This window comes from Panthera uncia, chromosome D2, assembly GCF_023721935.1.
Source record: "Panthera uncia isolate 11264 chromosome D2, Puncia_PCG_1.0, whole genome shotgun sequence".
Classification (NCBI taxonomy): Eukaryota; Metazoa; Chordata; class Mammalia; order Carnivora; family Felidae; genus Panthera; species Panthera uncia.
The window spans coordinates 44,853,243-44,871,764 of NC_064818.1; the positions used below are offsets into that span (position 1 = coordinate 44,853,243).

General features: G+C 46.6%; 1 protein-coding gene across 6 annotated transcripts in view; it reads left to right on the plus strand.

Moving 5' to 3' along the window:
• WDFY4 (WDFY family member 4) overlaps positions 1-18,522 on the plus strand; it is a 298,336-nt gene that overhangs the window by 85,902 nt on the left and 193,912 nt on the right. For all 6 annotated transcript variants that reach the window (XM_049645347.1, XM_049645343.1, XM_049645342.1 and 3 more), the window contains 6 exons: positions 8,280-8,494; positions 9,332-9,426; positions 10,338-10,575; positions 10,763-10,839; positions 11,898-12,119; positions 12,803-12,981. In XM_049645347.1, coding sequence (XP_049501304.1) covers positions 8,280-8,494; positions 9,332-9,426; positions 10,338-10,575; positions 10,763-10,839; positions 11,898-12,119; positions 12,803-12,981 — 1,026 coding nt within the window. The remainder of the gene's footprint in view (positions 1-8,279; positions 8,495-9,331; positions 9,427-10,337; positions 10,576-10,762; positions 10,840-11,897; positions 12,120-12,802; positions 12,982-18,522) is intronic.

The window sequence follows — 18,522 nt, forward strand, 5'->3', positions numbered from 1 at the left end:
GAATTGATGTTGAACTACATGTTACAGTCTACTTAGGAATCAAAAGGCTGAGTTCTCTCTTCTGCCTGTTTTGCATTTGGTCTATGACCTGGGTGAAGCTCCAATGGTGGATAGCATAAAACTGGGAGGAGGAGTTACCCACTGGATGACGAAATGGGGCTGTGAAGGTTTCTACCAGCCTGAGTAACGGATCAGAATCCCATTGACTCAAAATTCAGCAGAGATGATCAGGCCTGTGCTCATGTCTTAATGCACATATCCACTGGGTGGGGAAGGAACAGAATACGTGAGAGAGTCCTAGGGGGTTTGGTGCAAGGTCAGTAATTGTCCCAAGTGAGTGAGGATACTGCTATGGTGAGTTCTACTTCTTGCTATATTTATAGAACTATAGTGCCCAATTTGAGGGAGGTGGTCGTCCCATGACCCCTTAACATGCTGCACCTCTGTTTGTCCAGAGGTGAGAAGCCAGGATGGCAAGGGATCTGAAAAACCTCCTTAGTCATGCAAGGAATAGTGAACAGATCTCCGGGTGGGTAGCTGAGAGAGAAAGACATTGGGGAAATGAGACCTGGGCAGATACTTGTTGGTCAGTTGTTGGTCGAACAGTAGAATGCACACACAAAGATCAGTTAGTCAAGCAGCAAATTATTTGTGCTTAATAAAAGGACAAACTTGCCCAGACTGGCTGGGCAGCTGTGGAGGTAATAAGCTAATCTGCCCTAGGGATTCCAAGTGGCTCAGAAATGTGGCTGTTGGTGAGTTACATATATGTGAGACTCCCACCTGGCTTCTCAAGATGGCGGAAATGGTCAAATTACTGTGTACCACTTACTAAATTCAGATGATCCCCGTGTGGGGCAGAGCCATGAGCGCTTAGTTTTTCCTGTAAGTTTTGAGAGGTTGGCCTAAGACAGGATGGGATAGGTACCCACTGCCCAACCCATAGAGTCGCCAGTGTCGATCAGTTTTGCCTCGAAAACCCAGAGCTAGCCAGTACTCTGCAAGCTTCAATACCTGGGGGCCGGAGAGGCAGTGATTACAGTGATAAAGTGGCCTCTGGAGCTGAACTTCTGGTTTGGATTCCTGTGCCCCCCCCCATGTAATCTCAGCAAGCTATAATCTCTCTGGCCTCAGTTCCCTCATCTGTAAGATGGGGTAATAATAGCAACTAGCTCATGGTGTTTGAGAATTAAATGAGCCAGTACATGAAAACACTTAGAAGGGTGAGCCTTCAAATAGTGAGTGGGCAGTGACGTTAGCTCTCATCACTAGCCACGGAGCCTGCGAACATGGTAGGTGTATACTCTCGCTCTTAGAGTGAGCTGGTACACTTCACAGTGGCCTTGAAAGCCAGACACTTGGTTGGAAGTGTCCTCTACCGCCATTAGAGGAGAAGACCACAACCAAGAAGGGTTAGTATCCTGAAAACACCTGCATCCTATAAGAAAAAGCACTTTCACAGAAAGTGTTTCTATTGACTCCCACAACAACATACTAGGGTGGCACATATTTTCGTTATTCTCATTTTAAAGCTAAGGAACTGAGGCCTAGGGAAAATAAGGAGCTAGCCCAAGTTCACTCATTAGTGTCAAATCAGCATGAGAACCTAGCTGTGGGTAGATTTTGTTGCCCTGTGGCTAGAAGGTGATGGAGGCGAATGTCTGTCTGGAAGGTCAGAAACAACACGCCAGGCCTTGCGCCACAGTTTGCTTGTGAATAAATCCCTCATCGCTACAAAAGACTGTGTACTCTACAGCCTTGTTCCGGGAATCTCCTCCAGACGATCGTGGATGGTAATCTGTTAGCAACAACAAAAAATCTCCTTTAACAATATCTCTTAACAAAGTCATGTCAACACTTGACTTTGGCTAAAGCACCAGAGACACTCAGGGTAAGTTTATGCCTCCTCTTCTTGGGGGAAGGAAGCCTGCAGGGAAGGCCTGGCCGTCAGCAGGAAGGGTTCTGGCTGAGGGTGGTGTTGGGCCTCCTGCAGCCCTGCATTGGGCTCCACTGCTCACTTGATCTAGCTCTCATGCAGTGAGGGCATGTGTGTCCAAGGGGATGGCAACTCTCCACGGATGGTTCAGGTTCCAGGCGGTGCAGGCAGCCTCCTGGATGGATGTTTACAGGCTGATTTCCCTGGTAATGTTCTCACGGCTGACCACAGACTCATCGTGGGGGAGGGCATTGGGTGCTGGGGATGAGTGAGCCCAGCTGACGACTGGCTGTGATTGCCAGCCTTTCCCTGAAAGGCCATGTCCACTTTCACCCCTTGATTTTTGCACATGCTATTGCCTTTCCCAGAAAGACCATTTTCCCTGCTAGCCCGGCTCTGTCTTCATTGCCTTTCAACGCTTAGCTGGCACATCATCTTTTCTGACCACTCTTAGCCCTCTGGGTTAGGTGCACCTCCTGTTTTCTAGAACACCTTGAGCCCTTGTGCTTGCACTAACTGGGAAGCTATTGCAGTTGATGCAGAGACAGGTGCTAGGGCAACAAGGGTGAAGGGTCATTATTTCAGGCAGTGGTTCACAGTGTGGTGGAGACTGGGAGTGGTAGAAAGTGATCTATCATCTGTCTACTGAGAGAGCCATCAGAGTGTAGCATTTGTTTATTTATTATTTATTTATTTAAAAAATTTAAATTTATTTTTGAGAGAGAGAGAGAGACAAGAGTGAGTGGGCAAGGGGCAGAGACACAGAATCTGAAGCAGGCTCCAGGCTCCGAGCTGCCAGCACAGAGCCCCATGCGGGGACTCGAACCCACAGACTGTGAGATCATGACCTGAGCTGAAGTTGTACGCTTAACTGACTGAGGCACTCAGGCACCCCAGAGTGTAGTAATAGGATTGAGGTATGGACAGTGCTGTTTGGGAAAATCTGAAAAGATTTCTTACATGTGAGAACGTGTGAATTGTCTCTTGAATGATAACTTGGAACTCAGCAAAGGGATGGGGGTACAAAGGGCATTCCCAGCTTCCGGCGTCAGTCGAAACTGGTGTGCACATTTGGCAAAGGGAGAGACTATACTAGGCCTGGAGACGGGGTGTACCAAAGGGGAGCATGCAGTAAAGTTGGAAAGAGACAGATCCCTTATAAATAGAAGATCCTGGGCTTCTGTTACCAGGCGGCATTAGCCATCACATGCATGTAATTTATGAAAGAAGCAGGTTTGGAGCAGGCGCCCGTATGCATTTAGGTCTTAGTTGCATATCTGTTCAAGTGGATCAATGAAAGTGCCTTCAGACATGGTTTCTACTGATTTTGGTGCTACTTGGACTTCTTACACATAAGCCAGGACCACAAACTCCCACACCTATAAGGCCACGTGGACACCACAAATGAATCTATCAGGCTGTGGCGAAAGGGAAAGTTTATACCCATATATAGAAAGAACTAATTCTAAGTAAGCAAAGATAACAGCTTGTCAAATGAAACCCATCTGTGGGCCCTACTTACCTGTGATATCTCTGAAGAGCTGAGGTCACTTAAATTAGATCATGTCTTTTCCAAAATCATCAAAGAACATTTCAACCAAATTGGAATAAGCAACCAATCCCAATTTGAGTAGTTCAGTAGAACTCCCTGTTCTTTCAAGTGTCCGGGGGAAGCACGCGTGGTCATCTGATGGCTTTTACATCTACATCAGGATACACCATGGACTGATGTGCCCAAAGCCTTGGAGGAACCCACCCCACCAGGACCCAGCCCTCCTTGGGCTCTGGGACCTTATTAATCTGGACCAGGAGAGAAAGTGAAGGAGAGAGAGAGATGAAGAAGAGTGAACATCCACAGCTAGACAAGGGTAGACTTGAAGGCTTGACTGTTAAGTGGATAAAGTAAAACACTCCTAAAGGCTGTCCCACAAATTGCTCTGTGATAATTTACCTTGGGGGTCCAGCCTGCAGGCCAGCCTGGTGACCCTGCGCAGCCACCATGGAGTCCTAATTGAACCACCACCCCCTAGCCTCCATTGGAAATAATATGCGTTAGGAAAATCAATCCATTTGGAGGGGGAGAAACCAGACTGGCTTCCTGCTACTGCTCATATTTTCACTAAAACCCCATTTTTACTGGAACCAACATTGAAAAAACCAGCACATTTTATTCAAAACAAGGCAATATTGTTATTGACAGAGCTGCAGTGATAATGAGGACGATCAATTTTCCCTCCTCCATTATGGGGTATTGAGCAATTTTGGAGTAAACTTGTGGCATCATTAGACAAGATCAGCATTTCTCCGTTTCGAAAACTTCTGTGTCTTTCTTTCTTTCTTTCTTTCTTTCTTTCTTTCTTTCTTCCTTCCTTCCTTCCTTCCTTCCTTCCTTCCTTCTCTCTCTCTCTTTCTTTCTTTCTGTTTTTCCTTTTTTACGTATTTAGATTTTAAGTAGCTTTTCTCTGGTGGATAAAGAAGAAAAAAAGCAAACAACAACAACAAAAGAAAGCCAAAAGTCCCTGAAGCAATAAGTGAAGTGCTGGTAATAAAACTGGAGATTGTAGACATTTATTTTTAATTCTTATTAATAAGAATTATTATTAATAATACACTGTGAGGTATTTTTACATCTTGCTTCATACGGACTGTCTCCCCAATTTTCACCCCAAATTAAAAGACTACAGATTCCAAATAATCCAGATTCTGGGAGAAGGAAACTTTAAGGCAAGGGGGGGTGGAGGCTCCCTTTTGGTTCCGAGAGGAACGGAGAAGAGGAAAGGCCGAGGTGCACACCCTGTGGGATGCAGGGAGAGACACTGAAAATTGCAGAGGAAAGGTCTGGGGAAGGGAGTTAAGGAGGTTGGGCAGATTTCCATGAGGAGGAGCTCCTCAAAGTGAAAGTGATGGAATTATTTAGCGCAAATGAGTTTTGGCATTTCTCCCTTCTGTCTCTGGTCCCTTTTGGGCTACACATTGCCTCTACTGGTTTAGGCCGGCTGTGTTAATAGTGACAGGGAAGGGGTTGTCTCAGTCCACTCAGGCTGCTATAAGAAAATACCATAGACGGGGTGGCTTGTAAACAACAAGAATTTATTTCTCTCATAGTTCTGGAGCTGGAAGTCCAAAAGCATGGCGCTGGCAGATTCAGTGTCTGGTGGGGGCCCACTTCCTCATGGATGGCCCTGTTCTTACTTTGTCCTTATATGGCGCAAGGGAAAAGAAGGCTCTCCCGGGTCCCTTTTATAAAAGCATTAATCCCATTCATGAGGGCTCCACCCTCGTGACCTAATCACTTCCCAAAGGCCCCACCTCCAAATACATCACATTGGAAATTAGGGCTCAGCATATGGATTCTGGGGACACAGGCATCCAGTCCATTACAGACACCATCTTCCCCCAATGATGAGATCTTCCTTTGGCATCAGTGATGTTGGCAACAGGATGACACTTCATTTCAGAATGACAAAATCTTGCCTGGGAGAAATCCCCCTGAAAAAACATTCTAATGTAGTTTAAATTTTAAACTAAAATGAAAATGGCCTAAAATTTTAAGTTGGAAGTATTACTGAAGATAGGGTAAAGACAGAAATTTCACTAAATGCCATCAGTCTGTGGCAGGAGCTCTAGCGATGTGCTCTTGGAAGGAAGAGAGGAAGGTAGAGGGTGATGTGCTCTTGGAAGGAAGAGAGGAAGGTAGAGGGTGAGCTGTGTGACCCCTTCATTTTTTTTTAAGTCTAAGAACTGATGATAAACAGTGTAAATATGTGCCCCAAATACAGTTTAATCCTTGAAACATATATGCTACTAAGTGGTGTCTGAAGCCTGTGGAAGAGTGCCATCTTATTAATTTCAGTCCCTTAGTGATACAAACATAGTCTTGATCACTGTGGGCAGGGTGTTCCCAAATCGCTGCACTCATGAGGAGGAGATGGGAAGTGAGGTGATCCTGAGCATGGGGTCTGGGATCAAAGCCAGGCCCTGCCTTACCATGCGGCCTGGACAATGAACTTCTCTGGGCTCAGTTTCCTCATCTGTAAAATAGGGAGAGTAATAGTACCTCCATCATAGGGTTGTTCACGGGGATTATATAATCTATACATGTCAAAATGCTTAGACTAGAGCCTGGCACATCCTGGACACCCAGGAAATATACTCATCTCAGAGCAAAATTTGGCCCCCACAGTAGATGCCAGGCTCAGATTCCCTTCTAGATCCAAGAGCTCCGCGAAATGCACGAGGGGCTGCAGGGAACCCCTCCCACCCAGCCACTGTAAATCCTCTGCTACAGCTCCTTTTCTTACTGTACTCAGACTGTCCCCCTTACCTGTCTTGCCTGTAGCCTGTGATTCCCTTGAGAGCGGGGACAGTGTTTTGTTAATCTTGAAATTTAGCCAGAGCCTGACGTTGAAGAAGCCATTAATACTTGTTTGAGGCAGAGGGGGAAGAAGGGCAAGCGGGGAAGGACTCCAAGAAAGCCTTCATGGTGGGGGGAGTGGGTGTACATATCAGATGGTCTGTGACTTGATGGGAGGAGAAGCCAGTCATCGTTAGAGATTATTCAAATTAGTGCCTTTGTGGTTACTCCTGGCTTTACACTGGTGGATTAACCTAGACATGATCTGTGTTGTCAGAGATCTCTTTTCTTGAGACTAAAAACTCGGCCAAGGGTGTGCAATATATAAAGCATGCTAGGGCCTCAGGTAGGGTTCCTCAGAAGTGGAGCCCAAGGCAGGGGCACAGGTACATCGGATCCTTCAAGGGAGGGATTCAAGGAAAGGGGAGTGAAGGAAGCAGGATGATACAGGGGAAGAAGCTGAGTGAGGATTAGCTGAAGTCCAGCATCAGCCTGAGCCCACAGGGCGGGGCTTGCAGGCATGAACTGCACCACCGAGGCAGAAGCCATGACCTCACGGCTGTAGTCTGGCGTGTGTGTGTGTGCACGCATGTGCACGTGGTATGTGGATGTGTGTGTGTTTGCATGCGTGTGTGTGAGCGTGTGCACATATGCATGTACACAAACTTATATATGGCTCTGTGGGCATGTATATACATGTGCATGCATGCACACACACATGCACGGATGCTCCTGTGTGTCCATGTGTGCATACACTTTTGAGTATATATGCATGAGTGAACATATATGGGGGGGCACATTGCCCCTGGACAGGGCAGCTCCCAGTTGGGGAAGGGCAGCCCTCTAGAGAAGGCATAGCTATGATGGGTACACTCATCTGGAAAAGGAGGTCTGGGGGAGGCTCCCATAGCATCCACTGCAGGAAAATTCCATTACGTTCTAACTGGTATCCCTCTCACTTCAGACAATATCGTATACAAAAGTAAAAGAGAGTGTGGGCAGCCCTGAGAGTTTTTGTAGAGGAATTTCTCCCTCTCCACCCCCACCCCAGACTGTCTGCATCACTACAGAGGGCTGGGAATTTCAGGCGTTTATTTTTTGACGAAGAAAAGAAAGGAAGATTGCAGAAACCATGTATTTGGCTCAAATATTCACTGAGCTGACCCTATGCACTCTCTTCTGCGGGCCTCAGGGACATAAAGATACTGAAGGGACTGGAAAAGTAGTAAGGGTAAGATAAGAGCACCACTATCCGTGTCTGAGAGATGGACGAAGGACAGTGGGAAGGCCCATGGGGGCGGGGGGTAGTGACAATCAGGGGCTGAGGGCAGGCGTTGGCGAGCAGCTCGCGCAGGAGTGGCGACTTGAGCTGGCGTGGGCGCTGAGCGTGGCCTGGTCCGGCCACAGCCAGTCTGCGTGGGCACTGCCTGTGAGCCTGCCTCCCCGGGGCACTGCACCTTCTGTGCCGGGGGTATGACCTCAAACACAGGGCTGCTTTGTGAGCGAAGGCTGTGGGGGCGTGGGACCCTCCAGAGGCTCAGCCACTGTCCAGGACTGCAAACCTGTCTGACCCCGGTCTTCCTACCTTTCGAAAGGAGCCATGTGTCTGGACTTTTATGTGAAATTTCCGGATGTTTAAATGTTAGCAATTAATTCAGAAACTGCTTAAACATCGCGCGGGGCAGACACCGCGTCTCTGGGGCAGATGCGGCCTCTTGCTGGCCGGCTCGCAGTCTCTGTTTTAAGCCTCTATGTCTTTGGCAGCTGACCTCAGTGGCCCCCATCCTCCCACAGACCAGCCTCTGGGGTTCCCATTGCACGAGAAGTGGGCACATCTGAGAACCCCCGATATAGAGTACAGTTAGAACAGGCTGTGTGGGTGCAGGCGTCTGGCCCCACAACCAATTTGGGGCCTGGTTGGGGGCCTATCAAAGTTGCCCACAAAATGTCCTGACCTCCAGGGCTCACTGTTTGCTTTTGCTCTCTTAGCTTTCCCAGGAGATCCAGTGCTCCATGGCCAGTCATATCCAGTCCCTGGTGAAATCGGAGAAGAACCGTCAGGTCATGTGTGAGGCGGGGATGCTTAGGACCCTCGTGGCCTCCTGCCGCAGGGCCCTGACCACCAGCACCAGCCCCTTGCACTCAGGCCTCATCAGGATTTTTGAAAAACTTGCCTCCCAAGCCATCGAACCAGACGTGTTAAGGTACTGTGTGCCGCTCATTAAACACTGCTGAGCTGCTGGCAGCTGTGCTCAGGCCCAGTGGACAGTAGGAGTACACGGGACAGGTGTCCCCATGCCCCCTCCTGCACCCCCTCTGTGCAGGGTGTGGCCCTTCCCAGTATTGGACAGCGCGAGTCCAGGAGGAACCCCGGGTGCATGCGGGCAGTGCAGAGACCCACAAAGCAGACATAGCCCCTCCCGTGGAGCTGTGGTCTTCGGAGAGAGGGGAACCTTCAGAGGGTCCTGCAGACAACACAGAATAGCATGGTGGGGGATACTCAGTGGATAATGCCAAAGCTACGGGAACTGAGAGGGGCGGGGGCTGTGAGGGCTTCACTGCTCAAGGGGTGAGGCTGTAGGAGCCAGGCTGGTGTGACAAGCAGTGGCCGAGACTCCCGACAGAGAGAGGGACAGAAGCGGTGCTCCCTTGTATCCTATGGGAGCCTTCCTGCTGGCGGCCCCTCCACGAAGCCACCTGGTGCCTGGAAAGCTGAGCAGGAGGGAGAGGCACAGAGCAGACAAACGGAGCAGACACAAAAAACGGAGTAGGACAAATTCCTTCTTCTCTGTTCCAAATCTGGTTTGAGGCTGCTAGCTGGTCAAAGACACCTAAAGGCACCAGCTCTGTGGTCTGGGTGCCAGGCCAGTCTCCCTCTGTTTCTGCATGGCTTAAGGAAACGCTTTCCAAACAGAGAGAAGGAAAGTGGAGGAGGGCATCAGGGAGCACTGAGGTTTGGGAAAGTGCTCGGATGAAGCTGGAGAACACTTCTATTCATAAAAGGTCTTCATTTTGTTTCTCTTGCATGTTCTGATGCTTAGACAGTTTCTAGGTCTTGGAGTTCCCCCACCTCCATCAGCTGCAACGAAAATCCTCCATTCATCTTGTGTCCATGGAGGGGACTCTGGAGGCTCAGGTGAGGACGGAGGAAAGAACAGGAACAGGTTAATGGGAATTAAAAAGAATATGCATTCCTTAGAAGGGAGCCTTCACAACAGGTGGGAAGCAGACAGATTTAAAAAATGGTATTGCCTGCTGCTCAGTGGAGCAAATGAGGAAAAGCAGGATTGGTGGTCCCTGGAGAAAGGCCAGATCTGGAAGGAAAAGGATGACCCCCATCCTCATATAAGACAGGTGATGCTGAGCGTGCCCTTGGCCCCTTTGGTCCCAGATCATGGAAAGAGCGATAGGGTTTCCTTCATGATACAGTGCATGCTAGAATACCCAGAGCCGCACCTGGATGGAGGTGCCAGTGATAGTTTTTTGCACAGCTCACGGCTCAGGGGACAGTTGGGCGGTCAAGAGGCCAAAGCATTGGGTGGGTCCCCTAGTATTGGTCCTGGTACCTGGGAGGCTGCTGACTCCAGGGACCGGCTTAAAGAATAGAAAGCTATGGGCAGGTTGAGTGTGGATCACATAATTGAAGAACATGAATGGAGATTCAGCTGGTCCTGGCAATCAGGGGAGGGGAGCAGAGCTTTCAAAGAGACAGGCTGCTGTGAGCGGGGAGTTCAGGGAGCCAGGACAAAGTGTCAGTGAGCGACGGCCAGTGGGGCAAGCCAATGATGGCAACAGAAAATAGTGCGCTGGAAAGCTGGGGGTTTGTGGGGAGTGATGGAATTAAGGGAAAAGAAGTTTCGAGGAGGGACGTAGTGTTGCTGCAGTTCAGGGTTACTAAGTCAGTAGAGAGCTGCTTCACAGGGGTCAGGAAGTGCTGTGACACTGTGGAGCCTTCCTTCAGGGCTGTGGCAGAAGCATCGAGGCTGTTGTCAGAAGAGCAGATATGCTTGAACAGGGACATGTCTCTTCTCTTGCATGTTGCCTTAGGGTCCCAGGCTGCAGAAGCAGGGACTGCTGAGGGTCCCGGAGGAGCTGCCCCAGGGGCCGACCCTTGCTCAGCAGTCACACAGGCCCTCAGATCCTCGAGGACGTCCCAGGGCTCAACCACTGCCCTTCAGACTTCACTCAGCCTCATCTCCATGACCTCCCCGCGCAACCTGCAGCCTCAGAAGGCGGCCCTGGCTCCATCATTTGTGGAATTTGACATGTCCGTGGAAGGCTATGGGTACAACACGTTTCCTTATGCTTGGAATGCACTTTATTAGTTTCCCAGGGCCCTTGTAACAGCATCAGCTGCTTTCTGTCCTCATGGTGTAAGAGAGAGTGAGGTCCCTGCAGAGGGACAGAGGGGAGATGTCATGGCCAGAAGTTGGTTTGTGGTTCAATGATCTGAGAGACTTTTCTGTTTCCAGCTGTTTGTTTATTCCGACTGTGTCTACAGTTATGGGAACCAGCACAGAGTATCTGGTCTCCGGAGGGATCGGGACAGGTAGGTGTTTCTCAGGGGGTTTAGCTTGCTGAACCGTCCTCACCCTACCCCAGAATAAGTGCTTAGGGAGCCTTGATTTCAGATTCCGCTTGGCATTTCAAGAAAGTGTGAGTCTTTGTTGTTTCTGTATATCTGTAGAGGAGTCATCCTTTCGGTTTGTCATGCCTGTTTTAGGGCGGGAGGATCCTGTTTATTATATGTCCCAAGGGCCCGTCCCATGCCTCTGCGTAGAGTGGGGACTCAGTGAACACTGATGGGCTCATTCGGTGATTTGATGTCTGAGTCTGCGTTGGATTCATTTTGTCAGCGATTGACAAAAGTCGAAACAAACACCTTACCCCGCCTTAGGACTCTTTCTAGAGAAGAATATAAGTTCTATGTGGATGGCCATCTGATCGACCTGGGCCCTAGCAGGCTTTGTGCACTGCTGTGCTCGGCTAAAAACTGCCTGGGAAGGACAGGGCAAGAACCCGGTGCCGCCCGAGCTAAGCACCCTCAGTTAGAGGAACCTGCGTTTCTCTGGAACGGTGGGCGCTGAGGAGCCATTGCATTCACAGCCCAACATGGGGCACCAAGCCTGATTCTGCTTATTCACGGAGGACAGTGGGCCTGCTCTGCACTGTAACCCTGTTACAGGGCAGGAGGACGTGGGTTTGCCTACAGTGGAGGCTTCCCCATACAAGGTTCAGCTGAGTAAGGCTGGTGTCCCCTGCCTCTCACAGCACACTGCCCAGCTTTAGATCAACTGACCAGTGGGCCAATGATGACCGATCTCAGGGTTATGCACCCCTTCCCTTGGCAAGGTGGCATGGAATAATAGGTGGGACAGAATTGGAGAGAGGCTTTGGGGATGTACACTCAAGTCCTGGTGGGAATATGCGAGTATGAAAAAGAGGACAAGCTTCTGCGGCGTGGGGTCGACATAAAGTGGGCATGAGTCAGGTGAGGCACAGAGCTGGACACAGTAGGGCCACCTCTGGGCCGATTCAGAGCCACAGTGAGTCTAGACAAGATTCCAAGGCAGAGAAGTTCTAAGGGCATGCTTGTTCTGACTCCAGGTGCTGCCAGATCGTTCCCTCCACTTGGTGGCCTGACCTTCTCCTGCTGGTTCCTGATCAGCAGGCACAGCACAGTCACTGAGGGCCACCCTCTGCGCTTCCTAACCTTGGTGCGTCACCTGGCCAGGACTGAGCAACCCTTCATCTGCTTCTCTGTCAGCCTGTGCCCGGACGACCTCTCCTTAGTTGTGTCTACAGAAGAGAAAGAATTTCAGTCCCTGGGTAAGGCGTTGGGAGCTGTTTTCACCTACACTTGGGGAGAATGGGGCTAATTCAGCAGCTTTTGGCACAAGAGCCCAGGAGCCCAACCGTCCTTTGGTGGCTGGTGGCTGGTCCAGGCTCTGCCATTTAGAGCTCAGCCTGGCTGTCTAAGCTCATCCCTCTGTGATGGCCAGAAATGGCCTGTTCTTCTTGTGTTCCCCAAGAGCATCACTGTTTCATAGGGAGACACCCCAGGGGTGCCTTGGCATCATGGGCACAGAGCACAACTGCTTATTCCCCCCTCCTTGTTAGGACTCTAGGGCAAATGTGCATGGCTACAGAGGCGGTCTAGTGAGGGGTAGACCGCAAAATCTGACTCCTGGACTTGAATACTACTTGCTCGATGACCCTGGGCAACTTACCTAACCCATCTGTGCCTCAGGCTGGTGAACGAGAGTCGTGATAGCACCTACCTCCAAGGGTTGTTGTGAAAAACAAAACAAAACAATAACCCCAAAAAACCCGAAGTGACATTTCTAACAGTTCTTAAACCCATGTCTGGCACAAGGCAAGACCTCAAGCAACGGTGGCTGCTGTCGTCATTATTTTATGAGGGGGTCGAGGCCTCCGCACGAGGCCCTGTTCTCCTGGGTTGCTGCAGCATGGCGCCGCATGCCGGGTGTGGTGTTTGTGGTCTCTTGCAGACATCATGGAACCCGAGGATGATCCTGAGCCTTCTGCTGGACGCCAGCTTCGGGTCAGGTGTGGCCAGCTGCTGACTTGTGGTCAGTGGCACCACCTGGCTGTGGTTGTCACCAAGGAAATGAAAAGGAATTGTACTGTTTCCACCTATCTGGATGGACAGATCGTTGGCTCAGCCAAGGTGAGCTAGTTGCCCCGAGCTCCACTTGCCCCACAATGCTTTCCTGGCTGCACCACTCTGGAGTGGCCTCAGGTCAGTTGGTCCTTTTCATTTGGCGAGGGGAGGGTGGGGTCAGTATCTAATGAAACTCACCTTTGGCGTCCAGTACACTTGACTGAGCTCATGCATAAGAAAAACCCAAAGAAACAATAAAACAAAAATCCTTCAGAAAATGGAATGAAAGCTACACAACCAGAACAGAAGGTGAAACGTGGACATCAGAATAGTCATAAGAGAATATAAATTCCCAGAGTGAATGAGGCTTTTCACAGTTTAAGTTATGGATTCCCTAGGAAAGTCTGCGTGGGGGTCTCAGGTTCTACTTTTCCAAGAAGCTTGGTGGTGAATCTAACACAACTGTCCTTCCACCATACTTGGGAGTCAGGCACTAGAGCTTGAAAGACACCAATACCTCTTGCCAGATTTACAGCAAGGATGATGAGGAAGAGATGATTCCCTGCACAAAGAAGACAATGGAATGTGAACACATAGCTGGAGGAAGTATCTTGTCACTGCCATTTAGAGTCACCTGAAGTCCTGAGGCATAAGGCAGAGGAAGCTGGGAGAGGAGGGACATGGCAAGTGTGCTCCAGGACCCACTGTCGGAGATCCCCAAAGAAGTCAGAGAGAGAAGCACCCAGAAGACAACAAAAGGCAAATGCAGCCAGAGTGGCACCCAGGTTCCAGAGAGAGCATCTCAACTTAGGCTGCATTCTTGAATCACCTGGAAAGTATTTTTAAAGTTCTATTGTGCAGGTTGCTCCTGAGATGAATCATAACAGAATCTCTGGGTGCGGGGTAATTTGGTGATGTTTTCAGAGCCTCTCAGATGATTCTAACATTTAGCCAGAATGGATGACCTTAGATGAATAGGTTTCTCATTTCGATAGTTTGGCATTTGAGGCTCGATAATTCTTTGTTGTAGGGACCCATTCTATGTATAGTATGATACTTACCAGCATCTGTGGCCTCCCTAGATGCTATCGCATCCCTCTCTCCCCAGTTGTGGCCACCAAAACTGTCTCCAGACATTTCCAAATGCCCCCAAATCACCCCATGTTGAGAATCATTAAGGTAGAACAACCTAAATTCAATACAACACCTAAAGATGAATTCGATGCTGTCGTCAGGTACGATTGTCTTATCAAATAAAGGCAGTGGTAACCAGAAAGATTCAGCAGGAACATAACAAAAGTAGGTTTTTCAAAACAAGAAGCTACTCTTTTCTCCAATCATTGACAATACCGGCCTTTCTTTCCTTCCTTCCTTCCTCCCCTTCCTTCCTCCCTCACTCCATTCCTCCCTCCCTGCCTCCCTCCCTCCTTCCTTTCCTTCTTTCCTTCATTCTTTCCCTTATTAAATCTTTTTGAGCACGTATTCTGTGTTAGGAACTGTTTTAGATGCCAGGAATTGTCCATGACCACCAATCAGTACCTTCGGGAGTGTGCATATAGTACAAAACAGAAGTTAGAGTTATTAAGCTTGATGTAGCAAGACACTCTACTCCCTGGGGTAACAGGCACTTGGAAGGAGCATATATGATTTGCGCTTATTTAAGGTGATTTTGGGGAAGGTTCAAAGAAGTGGAGGTTGGTCTGTTCTCAACCGGGTGCCGTCAGAAAGAGGGAGTTTGATGTCCGTGCATGTTCAGAACTTGTATCCAGGAAGTAGGAATAATGGAGCAGGTTAGAGTTGTTCTTGGAGAGAAAGCTAACTCATGTTAGCCAGGATGGGAAGGGTGGTTACTTTTGTGGTTGCACAGTGTCTTTGTTATTATCTCTTTAGGCATGATTATAGAGGAGGCTTCCCCCCGCCCCAACCTTTTTTTTTTTTTTTTTTTTTTTTTTTTGCAAAACATGTTGGTATTCTGCCTTGTTTTACAGAATAGGTTGGTATTCTGTGAAGTAGTTTATGTACTTTGAGGCTAAAGGCAAGTCCTATTCGTGTTTGCTCGCACCTAGCACAGGGGCAGGCACATGGTAAGCCTGCAATAAATACTTGATGAATTGCATTGCATTTAAGGCCACAAGGAGGAACACGGACTGGATTGATAGTGTAGTTGAGTGACCTGGTACATGGATGAACATCTGGCCTCAAGGGACCACCTAAACCGAAGCCAGTCAGGAGGGAGGTTGGCAGTAGTGTGATGTCATGGGGATATGCCAAAAATACGTGGAGAATGACCAAGGGTTGAGTCAGACAGAGTTGACTTTCCAAGATGATCTCAACAAGTTGGTTCAGGATCAGCAAATGAAATTTAACTGGGGTAAACATGAAGCCTGTGTTTAGATGCAGACACATGCTGGATAAGAATAAGATGGGAGAGCTTAGTTTGCGGATGACCCAGCTTAAGGATTGTTCTCTAATGTTAGAGATTTTGTATTAATTTCTAAGTTCAGCTAAGTTAAATTTGGAAATGTGGGGAGTATTTCAATAGCCTGAACGAGCAAAATGACGTGGGAGCAATTTAAGACATCTTATGTTTATAAATCAATCCGAATGGTGCTGTGAGTAAATGAGCTATGAATTTGGCAAAAATGCAAGCTGGATTGCAGGAGGGGGGCAGAGCTTCAGGTGGGAGAGACAGAAGTTCCTATCTGAAAGGAGGGAAGAGAGGACAGCACAGTGGACTTCACTTTAGGCAAGGCTGGTGGCTGAAAACCTGGTTTGTTTTTGTTTGAAAATCTCATTTAATTGATAGGGAGTAAAAGAATATTTCTGAAATTGTGTGACCTTTCCTTTGAAAAATATGTATTTACATACATATGCATAGATGTGGTGACTTTATAGTCATTATAAAAAATAATATAAACACATTTTGAAATAACTAAAAAATAGAGCAAAGATGAAATATTGCCTGCATTCCTTCTATCTTACCATAGTTTGTAATTTCTTTCAGTCTTTTCCCTTTAAAAAAGTAGTTCAACTTTATTGTGTGGAAAATTTTGTATATTACTTAGCTAGTTTTAACTATTAGTTAAGTCTACCAACATAAGCTTTGAAATGATCATTTTAGGAGTTCCTGGGGGCTTGGCCAGTTAAGCAGCTAACTTTGACTCAGGTCATGATCTCACTGTTTGTGAGTTTGAGCCCCGTGTCAGTCGGGCTCTGTGCTGACAGCTCAAAGCCTGGAGGCTGCTTTAGATCTTTGTCTCCCTCTCTCTCTGCCCCTTCGAACTCGCGTTCTGTCTCTCTCTCTCTCTCAAAAATAAATACTAAAAGACAAAAAAAATTAAAAAACGCGAAATTATCATTTTAAAATTTGTGATACTCTGTTAACTATTTTTCCTTTCTTTTATTGAAATTTTTATTGAGATAATTGTAGACTAAAATGTTGTTGTAAGACATAATAGCAAGAAATCCTGTGTACTTTTACCTAGTTTTCCCCGAATGGTGGCATTTACAAAACTCTAGAACAATTTCATAACCCAATTTTGCTATTGATACAATCTGCTACTTTATTCAAATTTCCCAGTTTTATTTATACTTGTATATATGTGTATGTGTTCCACACAGGTTTATCACATGTGTAGGTTTTTGCATCCATGACTCGTGCCAAGATTCAGAATGTTTACATCACCACAATGCTCCCTTGTGTTTCCCATTTATAAAAATTATAGCCACTCCCATTCACCCACACCTCTCTCCCCTATCCCTGTCCCTGACCTTGGAAAACAATAATCTAAAATGTTGTCATTTCAAGGATATTATTTTTATGAAACTGTACAGTGTATGATCTTTCAAGGTTGGATTTTTCAATCCACATAATTCTCTGGAAATTCATCCAGATTGTTGCTGTGCACCAATAGTTAATTCCTTTTTATTGCTGAGTAGTTTTTCATGACCTGGATATATAACCATTCACTGATTGAAGGACATCTGGGCCATTTCCAGTTTGGGGATATTACAAATAATGATGCTATGAACATTTTTTCCTTTTTTTGTTTTTTATCTTTGTTTGTTTGTTTGTTTTGCTATGAAGATCTGTATACAGGTTCTTGTGTGAACTTAAGTCCATATTTCTCTGGGATAAATGCCTAAGAGTTCAGTTGCTGGGTCGTAGGTAATTGTGTGTTTACTTTTTATAAGAAATGGCCAAACGATTTTCCCAGAGTGACTGTACCATTTTACATTTCCCACCAGCAATGGATTAACAATCTGGTTTCTCTGTATTTGCAGTGGTCACTGGTTTTCATATTAGCCGCTCTGATAGGTGCATAGTGATGTTGTGTTTTTTAATTTGCACTCCTTTCATGGCTAATGAGATTAAAAATCTTCTCAAGCACTTATTTGCCATTTATGTAACCTCTTAAGTGATGTCTGCCCATGTTCTGTGTCCATTTTCTAATTGGGTTGTTTTTTTCCTCTGGGGTTTTAGAGGTTTTTGATATATTCTAGATACTAGCCCTTCGATGTATGATTTGCAAAGAATTTCTCCTAGTCTGTAGCTTGTCTTCCATCTTCTTTCCCATAGGAATTTGCAGAACAAAAGTTTTTATTTTGATGAAGGATTCATCAAATTTTCCTCTTATGACTGCGAAGTTTAGGTTGAAGTTCACTTCTTTGCCTATGGATGCCCAGTTATTCCAGCAACGTTGGTTGAAGAGGCTATCCTTCTTCCATTAAATTGCTTTTGAAACTTCATCAAAAATCAGTTGGGCACATTTGTCTGGGTGTATTTCCAGATTCTATATTCTGTTCTACTGATCTATGTGACTAGAACTCTACCAATACCACACTATCTTAATTATTATAGCTATGTAATAAGCTAGCCTGTGTAATAATATTGGTTAGAGTGGTGTCTCCCACTTAATTTTTCTCTTTCAAGAAAGATGATCAAAAACATTGTTAATTTTTGAAAAAGAAGAATTAAGCTATTTGTTTAAGCTATTCTAGGGCTTGTGTCTTCAGATACAAATTTTAGAATTAACTTGTCTGTGTCAACAAAAAACCTTCTGCCATTTTGATGGGAACTGAATTATATCTATAGATCATTTTGGGGAGAAATGATATCTTCCCTGTGTTGAGTTTTGCTATCCAGAAACATGGTATGTCTCTTCATTTACATAGGTCTTCTTTGATTTCTTTCATCATCCTTTTTGAATTTTTAGTATATAGAATCCATACATGTTTTCTTAAATATTTCATTTTCTTTTGCGCAGTTGTAAATGATAGTGTTTTTAATTTTAGTCTCTTCATGTTCATTGTTGGCCTGTAGAATGTGATTGACTTTTGTGTGTTTATCATCTATCCTGTGACCTTGCTGAACTCACTTACTAGTTCTAGGCATTTTTTTTGTAGATTCTTTGGAATTTTCCACATGGACATGTCATCTGCAAATAGAGATAATTTTATTTCTTCCTTTCCAATTGGATAGGTCTATAATTATTTTAGTACATAAAACTTAATGAATGGGCCAATACTGGACATTTGGGTTCTTAGTGGAATGACTGGAACAAAAAAGATAAACATTTTAGTGTCTCTTAATATTCCTTATCAAAT